This window comes from Bison bison, unplaced genomic scaffold (assembly GCF_000754665.1).
Source record: "Bison bison bison isolate TAMUID 2011002044 unplaced genomic scaffold, Bison_UMD1.0 scf7180017864384, whole genome shotgun sequence".
Taxonomy (NCBI): Eukaryota; Metazoa; Chordata; class Mammalia; order Artiodactyla; family Bovidae; genus Bison; species Bison bison.
The window spans coordinates 17377379-17398089 of record NW_011494956.1 but is presented as its reverse complement, the minus strand read 5'-3'; the positions used below and the strand labels follow the sequence as shown (position 1 = coordinate 17398089).

Genomic DNA, 20711 nt, shown 5'->3' with positions numbered 1-20711 from the left:
TGGAGACTGGCCTGCAGCGTGCAGGCTCCCACCTCTGGAAGCTGGCTGCACACTCCAGGCAATCAGATGGGTTTGCCTTCCCCTCCACCAGGCCTTTTCTTTCTCACACCCCTCATGCTTCTGATAGGCAGCTGCCTTTTGGTCTGTGGTGCCTCCAATCCCCCTGTGGCTCAGCTGGTAAAGAATCTGCCTGCAATATGGGAGACCTGGGTTCAATCCCTGGGTTGGAAAGATCCCCTGGAGAAGGGAAAGGCTACCCACTCCAGTATTCTGGCCTGGAGAATTCCATGGACTGTGTAGTCCATGATGTTGCAAAGAGTCAGACACAGCTAAGCAACTTTCACTTCACTTAGCCTTCAATCCTGTGCTCAAGCAGCTACCAAATCCTGTCTTTTCTTCTTTTGCAGGATCACCAGGGCCCTCTTCTCCCCTAGCTGCTCAAGCCAGGCTTAGTGAAGGCCTCCTAGCCATCTGACTTCAGGATGCACCGTCTTCTACCTCAGGTGTCTCCCAGGCTCCTCTCCAGAGGGTTCATCTTCACTGACTATACACCCAGCCCTGACTCTGTTCAAGAAGCCAGGCCAGTTCCTTGCTGCCCATCCCAATAGCTGGGAGCCTCGAGCTTGACCATGAAGCTCCATCTTATTTGGCTGCCCTCTGCTCTCCCAGTAAGACCCCTACTTTCCTAGTCTGTTTTTAAATGCTGGGGTCAGAATCAATAGGATTGGGACTTCCCTGATGGTCCAGTGGTTAAGACTCCATATACTCCCAGTGCAGGGGGCCTGGGTTTGATCCCTGATCAGGGAACTAGATTCCACATGCCACAGATAAAGATCCCTCATGCTGCAATGAAGATCAAAGGGTCCACATGACACAACTAAGATATGGTGCAGCCAAATAAGTAAATAATAAATTTTTCAAAAAATTAAAAAAAAAAGAATCAGTGGGATTGTTGAAGACCCTTTGGCTGAGTTCCTATCCTACCTACTCCACACATTCACCCATTCACTTGCCTTCAACACACACAGATACACATCCAGACACACACAGATACACAAGTACACACAGACAGATACACAAATATACTCACAGATCACAGACACACACATCATACACAGACACACACAAAGATTCAGACACATGTAGAAACAGATATACACACAGAGAGATGCACATTTTCATACAAAGCACACACACAGGATTGTTAGGTTCAAGGAATTAACTTTCTTATATTTGCTTCGAACAATGCCCATAGGGATATCTAAAACCTGATTGTTGAAAAACTCATCTGAGTTTGGGAAAGAGAAATTAGACATCCAGAAAACAGTGAAAATATCACGTGGGCCTGGGAGCTCAGAGGAGGATCTGAGGCCCATGAGGCCAGCAGGCATGACTGATGGGTCCCAGGGCTGCATGTGTGCAAGGGTGTGCCCATCACAGTGGAGGAAGTCCAGGGAGGCAGAGCGCGCGTGTCAAGAGAGGCAGCAGTAGAGATTCCAGCAGTGTGTCTGGGGACTAGCTTTTGAGCAGAGCAGGGCTGGTGGACAAAGGGCAGGGCGGGGGTTGTAGAAGAGGGGCTTTGGGGATCAGAGGGAGGTCTGGGGTGGTGGCCGTCAGACAGACCTGGGCTCTGATCTGGTGTGGCCACCAGGATCGGGTAGGCTTTCTGCCTAAAAGACATGACCTCTGTGAAGGCAGTCCTCCTGTGAGGACTGCAGGGGGATCTGCCCTGGGGTGGTGGGGAGGGTTCCTGAGGGGCTCTCCTGTGAGCGCCTGGGGGGGCACAGGACTGAAGGGTAAAGGGGCATTTCCAGCAGGGAGCTGGCTGGGGGATGAGCTGGCCGGAATGATGGTGGTTAGGGGCCGCTGGGAGACCTCCCGCCTTCTTTTCAGCTCATTTCAGAAGCTGCCCATGAGAGTCCCTGCGTCGGCCTGAATTTCACTAAGTCAACAGAAGACCTAACTGCACTTGGGCTCCTGGGAGGGGGAGTCTGTGGCCTCCACCCCAGAACAGTGGGCCTCATGGAAAGGAAAGACAGGAAGTCATAGACCTGTGACCCTGTCTGGGAGTCAAGGCCATTGAGTTGGCCTCCAAGAGCTGCTCCCCACCTGCATCCTGCGGCTCATCTTCCCCTGGATGGGGATGGACGGAGGCCATGTAAACTGGTAGGTGGTCGCAGAACTCAACCAGAGGCACGGAGTTTGGAGGCAGCAGGCCTGCACACCTCGGGCAAGCTGCTGACCTTGTTGAACCCCAGTGCCCTCACCTGTTGGAGGAGGTGCAGATCACCCACTCGCAGGGGAGTGGTGAGGAGGTCAGGTAACTCTGGAGGCTCTCAGCTCAGTGCTTGGTGCCAGGGGAAGTGTATCTGGCTGTCTCCATCCCCCGTGTGCCCCCTGCCCTGACCTGCTCCTCCAGAGCCCCCTGCTGGGTCCCGTGAGCACAGTGATGCTTGGGTAGGTTCCGATGGACTCGAGCATCCTGCTTACCTCATTCAAGCTGGAGATGAAGCCTGACGAAGAACTGGAGAGGCCAAACCGCTTCTCGATGGTGGTGAGGCTGCTCCTGAAGTAGGCACTATACAGGAGCTGGCAGAGCTGCAGGAGGCCATGGCACAGCACGAACACCTGGGAGGAGACTGGGCAGTGAGGCCGCTGGACAGTGAGCCCTGCTGCCCACTTCCGCTCTCCCCTCTGGGGCACAGAGGCCCAGCAGCCTGACCCATTCCCTCCCTTGTTCGTTGGGAACACGTTCTCCATCAGGTGGTCCCAGTGAAATGCTGTCATCCTCAGACCCGTTTCATCTCTGACCTTGGTCAAGGCATGGCAGTCATTCCCATCATTTCAGCCATTCTTTTCACACAGCAGGAAAACCGCAGGGTTGGAGAAGCATCCTTAAAGGTCTGACTGATCAGATTTTTCTCTGATAGCTCTGCCCTTCCTCCTGGGTCCCATGAAGGTTGAGGGTCCCCCTCCCAGCCCATTCATGTCACAAACAAGCAGGGGGGTCACATTGCTCCACACCTCTTGACCGGGCCTCCATTCCCCTTCCCCATCGACACCCATCCCCCCAGACTCCCTTCTCATACCCCAGTGAGGCTGCAGGTGGGCTCTCACCCAGGCCGATTCAGTGAACACACCAGCCCAGCTTGCTACCACCTCTTCTTATACGAGGTGTTTGTGCCGATGCTGGCTCCTCCTCTGGATGAAGATAAAGGCCTGGGAAAGGCATCCCACCCTGTCCCATAGGCCTGGTCCTGTGGGTGTGAGTAAATGTGACAAGCAAATGTGCTTTCCGTGGTTGACCAGGGCAGATACACAGTGGCAAGGGTGGAGAGGGATCGTGGCATCTGGAGTTGGCTGCACGCTCAGCGCTCCTGGGTTCTTGGCTGTTGGGCTGAGAGCAGGCTCGGAGCCCCAAACCCCCTGGAGGTGCCCCTTCTGAGGACAGCACTTGTCCTTCAGGGAAGGGCGGGGTGCCAGTCTGTCTCCTAGTCTGCCAAAGCTCTTCCCTCACTGGAAGGGCTGGCATCTCAGGAAAGCAAGAGGGATCCACCCTCATTTCTATTTCCTTGTTAAGCCAAGCCAGCCATCCACAGGGGCCCCACTCTAGGCTTCGGGGTCAGAACTGACGTCTCCTCTCCAACCTGTCAATGTAAAGCCTCTGGAAGCCCAGGGTGCAGCCCAAGCTGCCTGCTCATACATCCAAATCAAGGTGGCCAACACACCACAAAACCAGACACTTGTCCAAGCACTGCCACTCCCCTCCTGGTCTGCCGTCTTTTCAACCCATCTCAGAAGCTGCCTGTGTTGGCCTGAATTTCACTAAGTCAAGGGAAGATCTAACTGCACCTGGGCTCCTGGGAGGAGGAGGCTGTGGCCTCCACCCCAGAACAGCGGGCCTCGTGGAATTTACACTGTCCCTCAGTGATGCAAATCAAAGTTAGAGGGAAGAAGGATGGGCTGAGAGGTCAGAAGCCAGGATCAGCTAGGAGACACTGAAGCCAGGGAGAGAGGGCAGAAGCAGTGTTGGTGGCTCAGCTGGTAAAGAATCTGCCTGCATTGCAGAACTGGGTTCAGTCCCTGGGTTGGGAAGATCCTGTGGAGGAGGTCTTGGAAATCCACTCCAGTATTCTTGCCTAGAGAACTCCCATGGACAGAGGAGCCTAGTGGGCTACAGTCCATGGGGTTGCAGAGTCGGACCTGACTGAGGGATGAAGCACACACAATCTCTACTTGGTTCCCTAGCAGTCTGAGGACAGAAAGGTGAGGATGGTGGAGAAAAAAATCTGTCTCAGATCTTTTCCTGAAAGATACGTCTTTGCTTTTTCCAGTAAATACAAAAATCCCTTCAGACACGACGTGGAAGACTCCACCTAGAGCTAGAGGGCGCCTTTCTCACTTCACACCCCAGCAGAGCCTACTGCACTGCCAGCTTTCACTCACTGCAGCCCTGTCGGGTTGGGGTCCCTTACAGGCGCCCCAGTGGAAGTGCTGGTGTGTATCTGAGACCCCAGGTTCCAGTGGACTCAGCAGATGAAGAGGAATGAGATCTGTGGCTTCAGGGGAAGGAAAGGTGGGCAGAAGTAAAGAGACTGCCGGGTAAAGAGACTGAAGTGAGTAGAAGGTTTCAGTGGATTTCTGTCCAGAGCTGCTCAAGGTCACAGCCATCTGCCTCATGGGTGGCAGAAGGAAGCCTGTCCACTCACCACCCCTGCCTCCTCAGGGAGGCTCAGCTCTGCTTCTTTTCGTGTACTGGAATTCTCCACATTTTGTGATAAAGGCACTCTGGAAAATGGCAGTCTCTCTTACGAATGGGGAAATAGAAGTTCAGAGAGGGAGAGAGGCGGGAAATCCTAGCGCCTCAGAGCTGGGGAGACCAAGGGCTCACGAGGGCAGGAACCTGCCATGGCTACTCCGTTGTGTGAGAGGCAGGCCCAGAACCGGGCATGCCAGGCACCTGGAGAGCCTGGCACTAAGCCCGCAGCACCTGCTACGTCCAGGATACAGGCAATTTAGTCTTGGATGCCTTACCAGATTATCTTCTTCTGATTACCCCCTGAAGGTTAATGCCCCCCAACCTGCCCCACTCAAATTGTCTGTAGTCACCGTCCCTGGACGGTGCCCTTTCTGTGCATGTGCACTGGAAACCCCCTTTGTGGTGCCCACATCTCAGACTATGCTCCAGAATGTCCCCCAGGGTTTTTACACTCAAGGGCATCACACGTTGTGCTGGACGTGTCCATATGGACATTCTCAAACCCCTCCCCCAGACTAATCACTTCCTAAATAGGGTCCAATGTCCTCCCCCCAGAAACCTCTCCAGTTTTTCCTTCACTGCCCATCATGTTTGCTCAGTGCCCTAAGCCAGAAACCGGAAATCCTCCTGGATGCACGGTCCTCACCTCTGACATTTGGTGCCACTGTGATTTCATCTGGCGCCTCTTGCATTTGACCTGCCCTCACCTCCAGATTATGTCTGGCTTCAGGCCCTCCCTCTCTTATCTCCGCCAGATTCCTTCAACAGCCTATCACAGATCTCCTGTCTGCCGCCTTCCAGTCTTCCATCTCATCACTCCAGGAAGAGCTTTATCAAACAGCAATGTGAGCCAGTTACACCCAGATTAATACCTCTCACTGGCTCCCCACTTTTCACAAGATGAAAACCAATGCCCTTTGGAGAGTCATCCATGATGCTACGGGTCCTGGACTCTGACTGCCTCTTTTCCCTAGTCTGCTGGGTGGATCATGTTTTACAAAGATGGCTACACCAATGTCTCCTGTCCCACATACACCCCTTACAATGTGACAATCACATTCATCCATCAAGAAGTGGCATCTGCGTTCTCTTCCTTTCAATATGGGTCAATCTGACCTATTTGCTTCTGAAAAAGAGAAGGAAGCAGAAGTGAGGCTCTGTGACCTCTGTGGTTAAGTCTTGAAAGTTAATAGTGAATCCCCCAGCTCTTTCATGGAAACTTAGACTCCAGACATCACACTATAAGGAAGCCCCTCTTCCCTACTCATGGGGGAATCCACATGGTGATGTTCCAGCCTATAAATCCAGTTAAAGTTTCAGCCTGTAGCCAGCTTAGGATTCCAGCCTTCAATGACAGGTGAGCTATACCCACCAAGCCTTCCACAGAGGGCAGATCCATGAGCAAACTAAATGTTGCCTCTGTTTTAAGCACTAAGTTTAGGGCTGCTTTGTTATGTACACTAGAGCTAGAACCTCTTGTCCTTCAAACTTCATCAAGGTCACACACTACCCCACAGCACACACTCACTGTCTGCATCTCTGCTCAGTCTTTACAAAATCATCTTTCCCATCTCTGTCTGGATAACCCTTCAATGCTTCCCTTGCCCAGCACAGGGCTCAGCTATGTGTCCAGTTCAAAGTAGCTTCCGAAAGTCCTGGCACCTGATGCTGACTTCTGCACAGAGGCTTCCGGATGACTTGGCATGTGACTGGCATTCAGGGTGGCATCCAGAAGAGGGCTGAGGGCTGTTAGAGCAGCCTGGGAGAGACACTGAGGGCTGGGCCAATGTCCAGGGCAGTGGGGAGGCAGGGAGTGGCAGCTTAGAGGCTCCTGCAGAGGTTAAATTGACAAGGCTCTTGTTCTTGATTTGAGGTGGAAGAAAAGGGGCAGAGTTTCCAGCCTGAGGGCCAGGAAGGGGTCAAGGCTGTGCGTGAGACGGGGGCCCAGGAGGAGGTGCAGATGGAGAGAGAGGACAGGAGTTCAAGTTTGGAACACCCAAGTTACTGCAGATAAAGTTCAAAAACACCAGTCTCCCTCTAAGCAAATCAGTAATGAATTAACAGGACTGATTGATCTCTACTCGAGCAGCTGATTGGTGGCTCAGACAGTAAAGAATCTGCCTGCAATGCGGAAGAACTGGGTTCGGTTCCTGGGTTAGGAAGGTCCCCTGGAAGAGGGCATGGCAACCCACTCCAGTATTCTTGCCTGGCGAACCCCCATGGACAGAGGAGCCTGGTGGGCTATAGACCATGGGGTTGCAGAGTCGGACCTGACTGAGGGATGAAGCACACACAATCTCTACTTGGTTCCCTAGCAGTCTGAGGAGAGAAAGGTGAGGATGGTGGAGAAAAAAATCTGTCTCAGATCTTTTCCTGAAAGATACGTCTTTGCTTTTTCCAGTAAATACAAAAATCCCTTCAGACACGACGTCGAAGTCTCCACCTAGAGCTAGAGGGCGCCTTTCTCACTTCACACCCCAGCAGAGCCTACTGCACTGCCAGCTTTCACTCACTGCAGCCCTGTCGGGTTGGGGTCCCTTACAGGCGCCCCAGTGGAAGTGCTGGTGTGTATCTGAGACCCCAGGTTCCAGTGGACTCAGCAGATGAAGAGGAATGAGATCTGTGGCTTCAGGGGAAGGAAAGGTGGGGAGAAGATGCGGGTAAAGAGATAGAAGTAGAGAGAAGATTCCAGTAGATTTCTGTCCAGAGCTGCTCAAGGTCACAGCCATCTGGTTTCACTACTGAGCTTACATGGACAGGACTGAGGCTACTGGAAGTTATCAAGTGCCTGCTCCATGGCCTGGAGAAGGCAATGGCACCCCACTCCAGTACTCTTGCCTGGAAAATCCCATGGACAGAGGAGCCTGGTAGGCTGCAGTCCATGGGGTCGCGAAGAGTCGGACATGACTGAGCGACTTCACTTTCACTTTTCACTTTCCTGCATTGGAGAAGAAATGGCAACCCACTCCAGTGTTCTTGGTTGGAGAATCCCAGGGATGGAGGAGCCTGGTGGGCTGCCATCTATGAGGCCGCACAGAGTCGGACACAACTGAAGCAACTTAGCAGCAGCAGTAGCAGCTCCATGGCCAGTGTAATATGGAGCAGCAAACACTTGACACCATACAGGGCAGATAGAAATCCATCCCTTGTGAGACTGTGGGGCTTATGAGCATAAGCAGACGGACTGGTGGGAGAAGGAAAGCTTTGCTCAAGGGTTTGCAACCCATCCTCCACTACCATTTAGACAACATGGTGTCGTGGGATTTGATAGTTGGGTTTTGGGACTCAAACAAGCTGAAGCTCACATCCTGACTCTGTAATGAATGGTGTGACCTCTGACTATGTATTGGACCCTCTGACAGCAGTTTTCCCACTGGCAAACAAGAGCTTTGACAATACCTACTCCTGCTGTCTTGGGAGGTTTGCATAAAAGGGTCTGTGTTTAAAGCCCTAGAGACCTGCTTGACCCACAGCGTGTGCTCCACATTCTGGAGAGATAGCTAATAAGCCCAGGCTTCCACCTCTCACTCCTCCTGCCCAAATAATTGAACCTCTCTGTTGCTTTCCCATCTCCTGCAGCATGAAAACTCTAGGACAGAGTTTCCCACAATGTGTTAGGCAGGTCACCACTTGTTTGAGATGCTCCAAGTTGAAAGGATTCCCAGGACAAAAAAGTTTGGAAAACTTTGCATGCTACCATCCTTCCTTGTGAATATTTACAGTTCGTATCAGAATATTAAAGTCTCTAAGAAAACCTTCAGTAAAGACTTGCTTTTAGCTTTGTTTTACCCAACTTTCTCCATGGTTTCTTTAGCCATGTGACCCCCTGTATATATATGAAATGTCTACAGACTCTAGCATTCTGCAGAATATAGTTTATGGAAGGATTCCACATCCCTTTTAAAAGTAGCTAATGGTAGAATCTGGGTCTTGAGATTTCTTCACAAAAGGAAAAGAAAATAAATATCTATTACATGGCTGTATTATCTTTTTAAAATAGCCCACCAGCATTTTCTGTCTCCTCACTCCACTTTTTTCCCCTTTTTATAGCGTTATTACTTCCTAGGAGAGTGAAAAAGCTGGTTTAAAACTCAACATTCAAAAACTAATATCATGCCATCCGGCCCCATCACTTCATGGCAAATAGACGGGGAAACAATGGAAACAGTGACAGGCTTTATTTTCTTGGGCTCCAAAATCACTGCAGATGGTGACTGCAGCCATGAAATTGAAAGACACTTGCTCCTTGGAAGAAAAGCTATGATAAACCTTGAAAGCATATTAAAAAGCAGAGACATTACTTTGCCAACAAAAATCCGTCTAGTCAAAGCTATGGTTTTTCCAGTAGTCATGTATAAATGTGAGAGTTGGACCATAAAGAAGGCTGAGTGCTGAAGAATTGATGCTTTTGAACTGTGGTGTTGGAGAAGACTCTTGAGAGTCCCTTGGATGGCAAGGGGATCAAACCAGTCAATCCTAAAGGAAATCAACCCTGATGTTCATTGGAAGGACTGATGCTGAAGCTGAAGTTCCAATACTTCTGGCCACCTGATGCGAAGAACTGGCTCATTAGAAAAGACCCTGATGCTGGAAAATATTGAAAGCAGGAGAAAAAGGGAACAATAGAGGATGAAATGGTTAGATGGCATCACTGACTCAATGGACATGAGTTTGAGCAAGCTCTGGGAGTTGACGATGGACAGGTAAGCCTGGTGTGCTGCAGTCCATGAGGTCGCAAAGTGTCAGACACGTCTGAGCAACTGAAGTGAACGGAATTGCTTCCTAAAATTACATCACACATTTATCACTTATGGTCATCACCCCACCAAAATCCAGAAGAATTCACAGAGGAAAAATGATGTGTGCTTTTTAAGATGCCATGTCTTCTTGTCTGGAACAATGCCTAGTCCTTAATTGGGGCTCATTCATTGTCAAGTGAATGAATAGGTCTTTAAATAGTCTAACTGATGAACTCTCTTCCAGAATATATGTCCATCAGAGGAGCCATTTGGGAAGCTGCAGGTTTGTTCCAAAGGTCTGTCCTCAATCATTATAAAATTCCCTTTCAGCATTGCTTTTAATCAGTCTAAAGGAACTCATCAATCATTTAAAATCTGTGCACTTTATTATGTAAAGTGAAATGAAGTGTTAGTCACTCAGTCGTGTGTGATTCTTTGTGACCTCATGGGTCACACATTGTAGCCCACTGGGTTCCTCTGTCTATGGAATTCTCTAGGCAGTAATACTGGTGTGGGTTGCCATTCCCTTCTCCAGGGGATCTTCTCAATCCAGGGATCAAACCCAGGTCCCTTGCATTGCAGGCAGATTCTTTACCATCTGAGCCACCAAGGAAGCCCTATAATATGTAAACTATACCTCAATAAAGTTGATTTAAGGAAAATTTAATTTCAAAATGATTTGCAACCAGCAAGGTATTCAAAATAATCTTCTGAGGCTTTGAAGGGAATTCCACAAACAGTATTTTTTTTTTAAACTATGAGCGTTGGCAGTGTCATTGGAATAAATCTGTTAAAGAGTTCACTTTGAAACCATCAAAATCCAAGTAGATATTTAAATGTGTGTGTGTTAAAACTATACAAGTCTTCAGGCACATCTTGTAGAAGGAAGTACGAAGGGAAAGTTAATGCAAGGGAACAACATTCTTGCAGGGTGTGGTGGACAGGAAGCTCTAAAACATCTAACTGTTCACGTTCACAGCTCTATTCTTTTTCCAATCTTAACAAACATGGAGAGGAAATTCAGACAGGAAGGAAGCAGAGAGATTGGAGTGGTCATGAAGATCTTCCTTCTAACAGAGATGACTCTTTTTACCACCTTTGCCAAAGAGCTAAGAATGGCTGAAAGATGCTGAGACACCAAGTGAAGGTTCAGAGTGGAACCCCAGGCCCCAGCCAAACTGCAGAGCTCTGTGTAAGTAAATAATCAGACTGTGAGGGTAAACTGTTAGGACAGACAGTGACACCCTTAGAGCTCGGGATGAAAGGAAAAGGTCAAAGTGCAGCCCAGCCATTGTTTCTTCTGCTATGCAGGTTCATGACATTCTTTTCTGAACTAAACAGAGAACTATGATCTGAAGCACCTACTTGGAATTATAGGGACACTAGAAGAATTTCTGAAATGTGGTCCTCACAGGATTACTACCCATCTAATCACTGACTCTGCTGTCAACCAAGTCTGATTTTGTCCACATGCATCCCGATGAAGGCAAAACTCTAGAAAATTCAGCCGATGCCTTAGGCTCACCAGGATGTGATGTCTCTGAGATAGTTTAACACACTTATGGGAACCAGGAGTGGGAAGAAAGCCATTCAGGAGCAGGAGATGGGACTGGACTGGGACACTGGCTGTGACCTCCCAGTTTAGATCAAGGATGTTCCCATCCTTAAACAGCAGATGTCAGTAGTCTAAATGGAGCTATTTGGAAGGAAGGAAGGAAGGAGGAAGACTGAGAAGAAAGAGTAAAGAAGAGCTCAGGGAAACCTTACTCTGGCCCAGCCCAGCAGTGCAGGCAGAGCTCAGAGGATGGCTGCTCACAGTTCTCCTGTCGGAGAGGAGTCTTAGAGGTACCACTTGCTTTAGTCCCTCCAACCTGTGTGGGATAAGATCTGGCCCCAGAATCCTTGTTGATCCTCCTCACCAGGTTGAAGTGGACTGGGGCAGGGAGGCAGGAACAGCTGGAGGCTCGCACATCCCTTGGGCAGCACCAGAGCTGCCCAGCCACAGTGACAACCCAGCTGGGTTTGAGCCACATTGCCATTCAGAAGCCCCTTTTCATGGTCAGCTGGGATCCCTCCTACTTAATCACAATCCACTTACATTTATTTTCACTTTTTTCTTTTATTTTGAATTCAATGTATCACATGCACATTTTTTTTTTTTTAATTGTCACGTGGAAGGACTAAGAATGACAAGGCCAGCCCTATGCTCAACTGTAGGCTACCTCAAGTACTACAGTCCAGGGACATACTCTTTTTAGTGTTTCTGTCGATTACATCCACATATCTCAAAATAATATTCTTGTTTTGCAATTTCTTGATTTATCACTTTTGACTGTGTGCCACAATAGAAGAGGATTTAGCTCACTTATTCAGGTCCCCTCTCTCTCCCTCTTCCCCCCAACTTTTAATAGTTCTATCAGTATTTATATCCTTATTGGATATAAATACTTCACTTTGTGGCAAGCAAGCCTGGAGCCAGCAGTGGGGCTTACCCTCTGGGTGCCCACCCACACCAGCTGACGATCCCTCAAGGCATGGAGAGAAGCCTAAGGTAAAGGGCTGCGCTGTATTAACCCCTCAGGTCCAGCTCCACTTGTCTGTCATCTCTTCCTTCTTCCATCCCTGCCCACTCTGAACCTGCAGCTCTCCATGACTGTGCCAAGTTCCAAGTCCAGGGGCTCCCCCACTATCAGCCCCACACATGCACTTAAGAGTCCACTCTCCTCCACTTTGTCTCATCTATTGATACTTTCCAACCACTCTCCATCTTACTGAAATTTTGGGGGTGTTTCATCCACTCATAATTCCTGTACTTTTCTTTTTTCTGTTATTAGTTCTCATAATTTTTTAATTCATTGCTCTTATCCTAACGAGGGTATTAGAGATGAAGGGAGACAAACACATGCTGAGCCTGCCATCTTGAATTATGAACCAAACCCACCTCCTGATGCTAAGTCCAGTAAACAAATTAATAATTCTGTCCTCACTTTTTCAAAGGGAAAAAAAAGGCATATGTACTTGTCAGGGGCCTAAGTAGTCAAGCCAAGAAGTGTGCCCAGGCTCTTCTCCAAAACCTTCCCTCCCTCACCCCTAGGATACTCATGCATCCTGACACCTCATTCATTTGACTAGGATTTTCCAAAGTGGTCAGTCTATCTCCAACAGAAGTCACATGGCTGGAAAGTGGTGCTGGCTTAGGGTGTCTCTCCATCTCCACCTAAATATTTCTATTTTTTTTTAGTGTCTTTACTCTCATAGCCCATTCTCAGTCCTGGTTGGAAGTTCACCCAATGGATAAGATCTGGGAGGTGAGACTCCAGGCTCAAGAGGTCCTAATGCAATAGGAACAAAGAAGGAAACTCAGAAAAGGTGACTTCCGGTGTTCCCAATGACCTCAAAGAGGCAGCATCTGAAAGGAAAGGAGGTCTGTGGGTTGGCTCCTCTGAGCTGGAGGGGAGAGGGGAATCTTGCCCCTGTCCTGTCAAGAAGGGAAGCAAAGCAAAGATGGGTCATGGAGTGAAGGCCTCCTTCAGCCCCATCCGCCTGCTTACCCTCCTGTACCTTCAGCAGGGTGTGACTTTGGATCCAAACCATGGTTCAGTGGCCCCAAAGGGGAATATGTCTTTTAAGAAGTGATTCAGGAAATCAGGTACATTCCCACGTGGGAAGAATGCCTGAACAAGATAAAGCTCAGAGATTCAAAATAGCCAGCCCAGGGTCCAAGCGGGAGGTAGTCACGGAAGGTACCTGTAGTAGTATCTTTCGTATTATCATAAACTAGACAAAGCCTTTGATAAGACATGGTCCTGGGTGCTCTGGGAAGTTTGAAAATCAGAACAATCTAAAAAGAACAACACAGATTCCCCTCACGGCTTCCTTGTTCCGTAAAAGGGCAGTGGCCAGTCTGGAGAGCTGAGACTCTGATTCTGCCCATCGGGGAGGCCCCTAGGCGTCTCTGCCCAGCACCCTCTCACTAGCTTTTGCTCTCCACACCATGACCTTACTGTCTGGCAGGTTCTCCTCATGCGACCGCAAACGGCCATCGGAGGTCTGTGGGAGCTGCTCTCCGGAGGACTGGAGCTTCAGTGGAGGCCGGGAGTCCACCAGATGCCACAGCAAGCCCAGAGGACCACAGCACTTCAGTGGTCTCTCCCATGGGTCACACTGCTTGGTGGGGGTGTGGGGTGGGCCAAGGACCTCTCCAATCCAGATCGCCAAGGAATTGGGTTAGATCAGGATCTTCCAGCCATTTTTTAGTTTAGTCCACTCGCTTAGAAAAAAAAAATCTCGCCTAAAGGCCTCTAGGTAAGAGAAAATTGAACAGGACACTGCAAGCCCCAAGCCACATAATTCTCTAGTTTTTGTTGTTATTGTGACTAGGAGAGGCCTTTGATAGGACTGAATCCTGAGGGCCCTTGGATGTACAAAAATCAGCACTATCTATAAAGAAACATGTGGATTTCCGTGGCAGCGGAAGGGACACTGCAGTGATACCAGAAATCTTCAAACACTTTTGGCTGCAGTTGATTTCCTTTGGCTTTTCCCTGGTGGTGACTGTCTGAAGCTCAGCCCCAGACACGAGGAAGTCAGATGTCTAGACTCTCCTGGTGGCATTTGTGAAGGAGGATGAAAGAGCGAAGGGCGAGAGATGGCCCAAGGTGACCAGGACATGTGGCGTGGGCTTCAGAAATCGTAGATTTAAAAAAATTCTGGAAGAGATGAAACATGAGCACACAGACTAAATGAATTTAGTCTGTGATTTAGTCTTTAGATTAACTAGAACCATGGTGCTCAAGGGTTCCCAGAAAAATAAAAACTTTGAAACAAAATTATCATTGACATTTATGTAAGTATGTGTCCAAATTCTTCTCTAGAAATTTCCAAAGTCACTTTTATTTTTTAAGTCAGAAAAGCTTTCCTTCTTGGAAAACAAGTACCATTTGTCTTTTTTTTGGAAGTTGGCACAAGAGTAATTTGTTAGGTGAAATAAGGCGCCATTCGGGAAACTTTGAATCCATTTGTGGCAGGAAGACACCACTCATACTGTATTAATATAGAAACTTCACCTATTTTATATTCTTCCTATTCTTTGTAAAACAAGATGGGATGTTAATATTTTCCCTCACCTCCCTGAAGGGTTTGCAGATTAAGCCCTTCCCTTCCTGCTCTCAAGGAAGGGGAAGTGAGTTTTTCAGAGAGAAAGTAGGGTGTGGAAGCATGTATTGGAAGAGCCCAGGATCCTGGGAAGCTGGCCAGGAAGGAGGGACCCCTCTGCCCAAGAAGGCTGGTTCACGGCCACAGGGAAGCATGAAGGGCAGTTCTCCTCACATCACCTTGTTTGTGTAATGATTAGTTTGTCTGCTTGTTTTTGATCTGTATCTTCTGCATCTGGCTGAGTATCTGGCACATGCTGCTGCTGCTGCTGCTGCTGCTAATTTGCTTCAGTTGTGTCCGACTCTGTGTGACCCCATAGACGGCAGCCCACCAGGCTCCCCCGTCCCTGGGATTCTCCAGGCAAGAACACTGGAGTGGGTTGCCATTTCCTTCTCCAATGCATGAAAGTGAAAAGTGAAATCGAAGTCGCTCAGTTGTGTCCGACTCTTCGTGACCCCATGGACTGCAGCCTACCAGGCTCCTCTGTCCATGGGATTTTCCAGGCAAGAGTACTGGAGTGGGGTGCCATTGCCTTCCCCATCTGGCATATAATAGATGTCTAATAAATACCTGCTGCATACAGTGAATCCTCATACCCCTGAGAGGCAAATACGATTCTGCTGGTTTAAGGACGAGGGAGCTGAGGTTCAGTTAAGCTTACAAAATGCTCTTATCATACAGTTGGTAAATGGTAGCACCCAAGGTACGCCAAGTGACACCATCATTCTGCTCCACCCAGCACCCTGATCGCATGAGAGTTTGGGCAAAAAAGGCACCACTGAAGCTGTCTTCATCAAGATAGCTGGTTACCTAACTGCCAAACCCAGTGCCAAATCCGATGACAGGTTTACCTAAGTCCTGCAGCACCTGACAGTCTTGTTTCCCTCAGCATCTCTGATGCCATTGCTTCCCGAGCTCATGCAGTCTCTGTAAGTGTTCCTCCGTAGAAATTCCTGTGGGAGCTCTTTCTGTTCCATCCTTAGCCCCGTTGTCTGTCTCTCTGCACACACACACCCCATGGGCATCCTGCTCATCCACCAAACAGCTCACCCTCGTGGCATGCCAAAGCCTCCAGTCCATGCTAGACTGCAGACCTCCCACCTCAACCCCCTACTTCCCACACGGTTTGACTTTACTCCCAACAACCAGTATCTGAAATTCAAACGACCACGTTACCCTACACTGCCTCCTGCGGATTCACCTTCAAACCAAGGCTCCAGGCCATGCTGTGTCTCCGCCTCCACTGCCACCCTCCATCCAGAGGCTGGCAGGCCCACCTGGCCACTACTGGTCAGGTGGGTCTATGCTTTCCTGAAGCCCACTCCTTCCTCCTTCCAATCGATTCTCTAGCCAGCAGCCAGAGTGATCTTTGAAGAATGGATAACATTCACCGCAAAAAGGCACAAGTCAGTTTGATACAGTGCCAGAGGGACAGCACGCAGACCGAGAAACAGAACATTTCTAGCTTCCCAGACAGCCTCCGGCACCCTCTCAGTCAGCTTCCCCTCCAGGGTAGTGATCGCCTGTCCTCTAGCAGCTCACGTAGTTTGCCGGGTTTGTACTTTACAGAAGTACAATCGCATGGAGAGTCAGCGTGATCTTCTGAAGATGGAGATCAGAGCCTCTCATGACCCATGAAAAATCCCTCCAGTGGAATTCCACCAGCTCAGATCAAGATCAAGCAGAGCACCCCAGCCTGCAGGGCCTCCCTGTTCCAGCTCACGTCCACCTCTGGCCTCGCTGAGCTTCCCGCCACCACGGCCTCTCCTTGCGTACTACCCTAGCTACGGTCTGGGGTAACAGGCAGTAAAATTTGTAGCTGGCTGGAAAACTCATCACCTGTGTGAGATGACGTGTTACCTTAGAGCTTCTGGGGGTGGGGCCCATTCTGTCTACCAGGGTCTGGGGCAGGGGGCTCTTCATTCCCACCGCCTCCCTTGTTTAGCCTCTACTCACATATCTATATGATGGTGAAGAATGTCTCTCCTGTCACACATTCTCCATTCTTCCTTCATGGCCCTGAGCCCAGACTGCAATTACAACGACCTTGCGTGTTTGGGGCCCTATGGCAATCCTGGCATCCAGCACAGAGCCGTCGCCAGCCAGTGGGCGGAGGAGGGAAATGACCGCAAAGCACGGCTGGCTACTACTTTATGAGAAGGAGGTGATCTGCTTGGCAAATATCTGACGATAAACAAATCAACGGGAAAGAATGAACTTCAGGGAATGTAACCACCAGTTACATCAGCACCTGTAAGCCACGAGTAGGAAGATGTAAAATTATTAAAGCAGATTGTGAATTCCTTGAAGATATAGGGTTTTTTTTTTTCCTTTTCTCCTTCTATTGTGCCCATTTATCTCCCAAGGAGATAAATCAATTACTTAGCAAATTCTTGTTAATTCTTTCACTGTCAGCAGGGTGACACCCAGGGCCAGCTGCACATCAGAGCTCCCAAACATCTCCATTTGGAAAAATGAAACCCTGGACTCATGGTCCCCTCTTGCCAGGCTTTTTAACAGAAAGACTGGAGTCACACTGAGCAGTGAAGGGGGGCAGGTCTGAGTGTCCCCCTGAGGCTGCCCCTCGAGGAGTTTGAGGTTCTATAGGGAATGGTAGGTGCCCCAGCAGGCCGAGGAAGGAATCCTCGCTCAGGGAAGCCCTGCCTGGAAGCCTATGCTCACCCTCTCAGAGGCCACCGAGTTCCTGATAAACCACAGCACACCCCGCCCAATTAAAGTCACTGGAAATCTGAGAACCAAGCTTGAAGAACCTGTAATAGAGTCAAAGACAGCAGACACGCCTGATACAAGAGTGGGCCGGCTGCCCACCAGGACAGGCCAGGACATGGGCGTGCATGGACGCCAAGACTCTGGGTCTGCTCATTGTCACTGTCCACCTCACTGGCTGACCTGATGTTAGAGCGTCTCCTGAGGCTGTAGTGTTCCAGAGCCGTACACAAGCAACAGAAAGGCATGCTCCCCTGCGATGGGCCGCCCCTGGCAGCAACATTCTCCTGCATAGAAGCATCTTCACGCCCCATCCTGCTCACTCCAGCATTCCCCTGCCCATTCCCAACCACAGTGGTCCTCACACGTGCCCATTTCCTTCCAAGACCCCATCAATCTGAAAGTGACAGCAGCCCCCTGGAAACTCCAGCCCGCCCCTGCCAGCAGGACAAGATGTTCAGGGCAGATGCCCCAACACAGCACAATTGCTACACTTTGTGGCATGACTTCCTTCTGCTTTCCTGGCTGCTAGTAGAAGCATGGCAGGAGGAAAAGGCTTTGTCAGATGCATCAGGAGGATGACGTGTCCTTTGTAAGTGCTGAGCACAAATCCAGATCCCACCCTTGACCTCCTGGGGATCCCCAGAGGGACGTGGAAGCTGATGGTCTCCATTCCCTACTGATTGATGACAGTCAAAATATGAAGGATACGAACCCAAAGGAACCACGCTACCTGCAGATAACTCTGGCAGGGAACCCAGAATATCTGTCGCCATCATGCCCCATGGGCCGCCACTTCCCCTCCCCACAAGCCCCTCTCCCCTCCAGTCCCCCATGTGGTCCCCCAGCATCTTTATGATCTTTATGTCCCCCAGCATCTTATGATCTTCATGACTGATCTTACCTCTCTCTTCACCCTCTGCCTCTGCTAGGGACACTTTCTATGACCTGTGCTGTCCCCAGCCTCTTTGCTGGATATTATGGGCTGAATTGTGTCTCCAAAGAGATATGTCAAAGGCCTAACCCCTGGTGATTGTGAATGTGACATTACTGGAAATAGGGTCTTTGCAAATATAATCAAGTTACAATGAGGTCATCCTGCAGTAGGGTGAGCCTTAATCCAATGACAGGCGCCCTTACAAGAGCAAATTTGGATCCGGAGACACAGGACACTGGAGGCAGAAGACACTGGAGTGATGTGGCTACAAGCCAAGGATTTCTGGCAATCACTAGAAGCATGCCTGCAACTCCCTTGGTCCTCTTCACTCTGTTAAATGACAGAATCCTGTCCCTCTGGCCCAGATGTCCTCAGCTGACCCTACTAGAAACCATCTTTAACCTCTCTCGGGCCCACTACATTTCCTCCTCCAGCTTCAGAGAGTCTGCACTCACCCACTCTTCAGGTGACTGAGGAAGCAGGTTGCTTTCTTAGCTGTTCATGTCCCTCCCAATTCACCCAGCTGTTTTCGTAATTCTTTTATTGCTCATAGTTTTCCTTTGTGGACAAACACCATGACAGCCAAAGCTCCTATGCCTCTTCCCCTCCCACCCTTGATTTGACTGCCTCTGGGCTCCACTCCCCTGACCTGGGTGTCTCCTTCTTATCCCCAGGCTCTCCCACATTCTCTCCATTCCTGGAGGGACCTGACTCACGTTCCATGAGAATTTTCCCTAAACGTGTGGACCTCTCCTCTGTGGAAGCCAAGTAGTTACAGGAAGCCCATGTGGAATGGAGGGACCTTCCTCGTCTCCACAAAGTGAAACTGCCTCCCCTCCTGCCTTTCGAAGCTGTCTTGCAGGGTGTCCTGCCACCTTCACTGAGGGCAAATTCTCACAAGTAGCAAGGTCAGTCTTCAGGCATTTCTCCACAGGCCAGAAACGTCTACCCACCAAACTGTCTGGACCTTATGAAGGACCGAACTCCAGACTGATTGGCTTTTCTAGACTTGCTCTAAACCAGAGCCCACAGCCTGCAAACCTTTAAGAGGTCTCCTGGCTCAGCAGCCCCAACACACTGAACTTGTATCTACTCTTTGAATGTGGTCCTTTTCATCCAGGTTCAGAGTCCTTGTGTATGCTTCCTTATGCCTAGAACATTCTCCCACCCCTTCCCTTGCCTCCTTGCTGGCCTGATTCCCCTTGTCAAGCTCTGTTTGAACATGGCTTCCCTTATTTAGGCTACTCCCCTGCTGACACATCCCCTTAGGAAGCTGTGGACCTCTCTCTCTGACACCATCACAATTGTGACCCCAGGGCCATCATGGTTATACAGCGGATCAGCTCCCAAAGACCTTGCTTAGTTCAAAAAACACACAAGTCAAGACTTAACCTTCATGGGATGCCGTGTCTCCTTATGAAGACTGAAACGGTGCCTCCCTCTGGCAAAGGTGCAGACACAGTCTACAATTCCCTTGGTCTATTTGCTTTAACAAATCTTAGTGGGGGCTAGAGGGGGCAGGGGATACAGGGGTACATTATTGCTAATTTCTCCCAGAAGGAACACTTGAAGTAATGTGATAAGCAAATGTTTATTGAATATCATTATGGGTTAAGCAGGGCTCAACCCCTCTAGAGCAGTTTGTAAATACGATGAGGTATGTGTACACACATACACCACCACACACACAACACCTTACATCTTTCCTGAGAAATCTGTAGGCATGTAAAGAAGCAAAAGTTAGTATCAGACATGGAACAACCAACAAGTTTAAAATTGGGAAAGGAGTATGACAAGGCTGTATACTGTCACCCTGCTTATTTAACATATATGCAAAGTACATTATGCAAAATGCTGGGCCGGATGAATCACAAGCTGGAATCAAGATCACCAGGAGAACCATCAACAAACTGAGATGCGTAGATGATACTATAATGGCAGAAAATGAGGAGGAACTAAAGAACCTCTTGATGAGGGTGAAAGAAGAGAGTGAAAAAGCTGGCTTGAAACTCAACATTAAAAAAAACAAAAAACAAAAACTAAGATCATGGCATTTGGTCCCATCACTTCACAGCAAACAGAAGGGGGAAAAGTAGAAGCAGTGACAGATTTCATTTTCTTGGGCTCCAAAATCATTGTGGATGGTTACTGCAGCCATGAAATTAAAAGATGCTTCCTCCTTGGAAGTAAAGCTGCTGACAAAAGTCCATATAGTCAAAGCTATGGTTTTTCCAGTTCAGTTCAGTTCAGTCGCTCAGTCGTGTCCAACTCTTTGCAACCCCATGAATCGCAGCACACCAGGCCTCCCTGTCCATCACCAACTCCCGGAGTTCACTCAGACTCACGTCCTTCGAGTCAGTGATGCCATCCAGCAATCTCATCCTCTGTCATCCCC

The 20711-nt window shown here is 49.3% G+C and overlaps 1 protein-coding gene across 1 annotated transcript in view; it reads right to left on the bottom strand.

The window, feature by feature from the left end:
* Positions 1-20711, bottom strand: part of SLCO2A1 (solute carrier organic anion transporter family, member 2A1) — a 91875-nt gene that overhangs the window by 44055 nt on the left and 27109 nt on the right. Inside the window, exon 2 of the mRNA XM_010858282.1 lies at positions 2491-2628. Within this exon, the coding sequence (XP_010856584.1) occupies positions 2491-2628 (138 nt within the window). The remainder of the gene's footprint in view (positions 1-2490; positions 2629-20711) is intronic.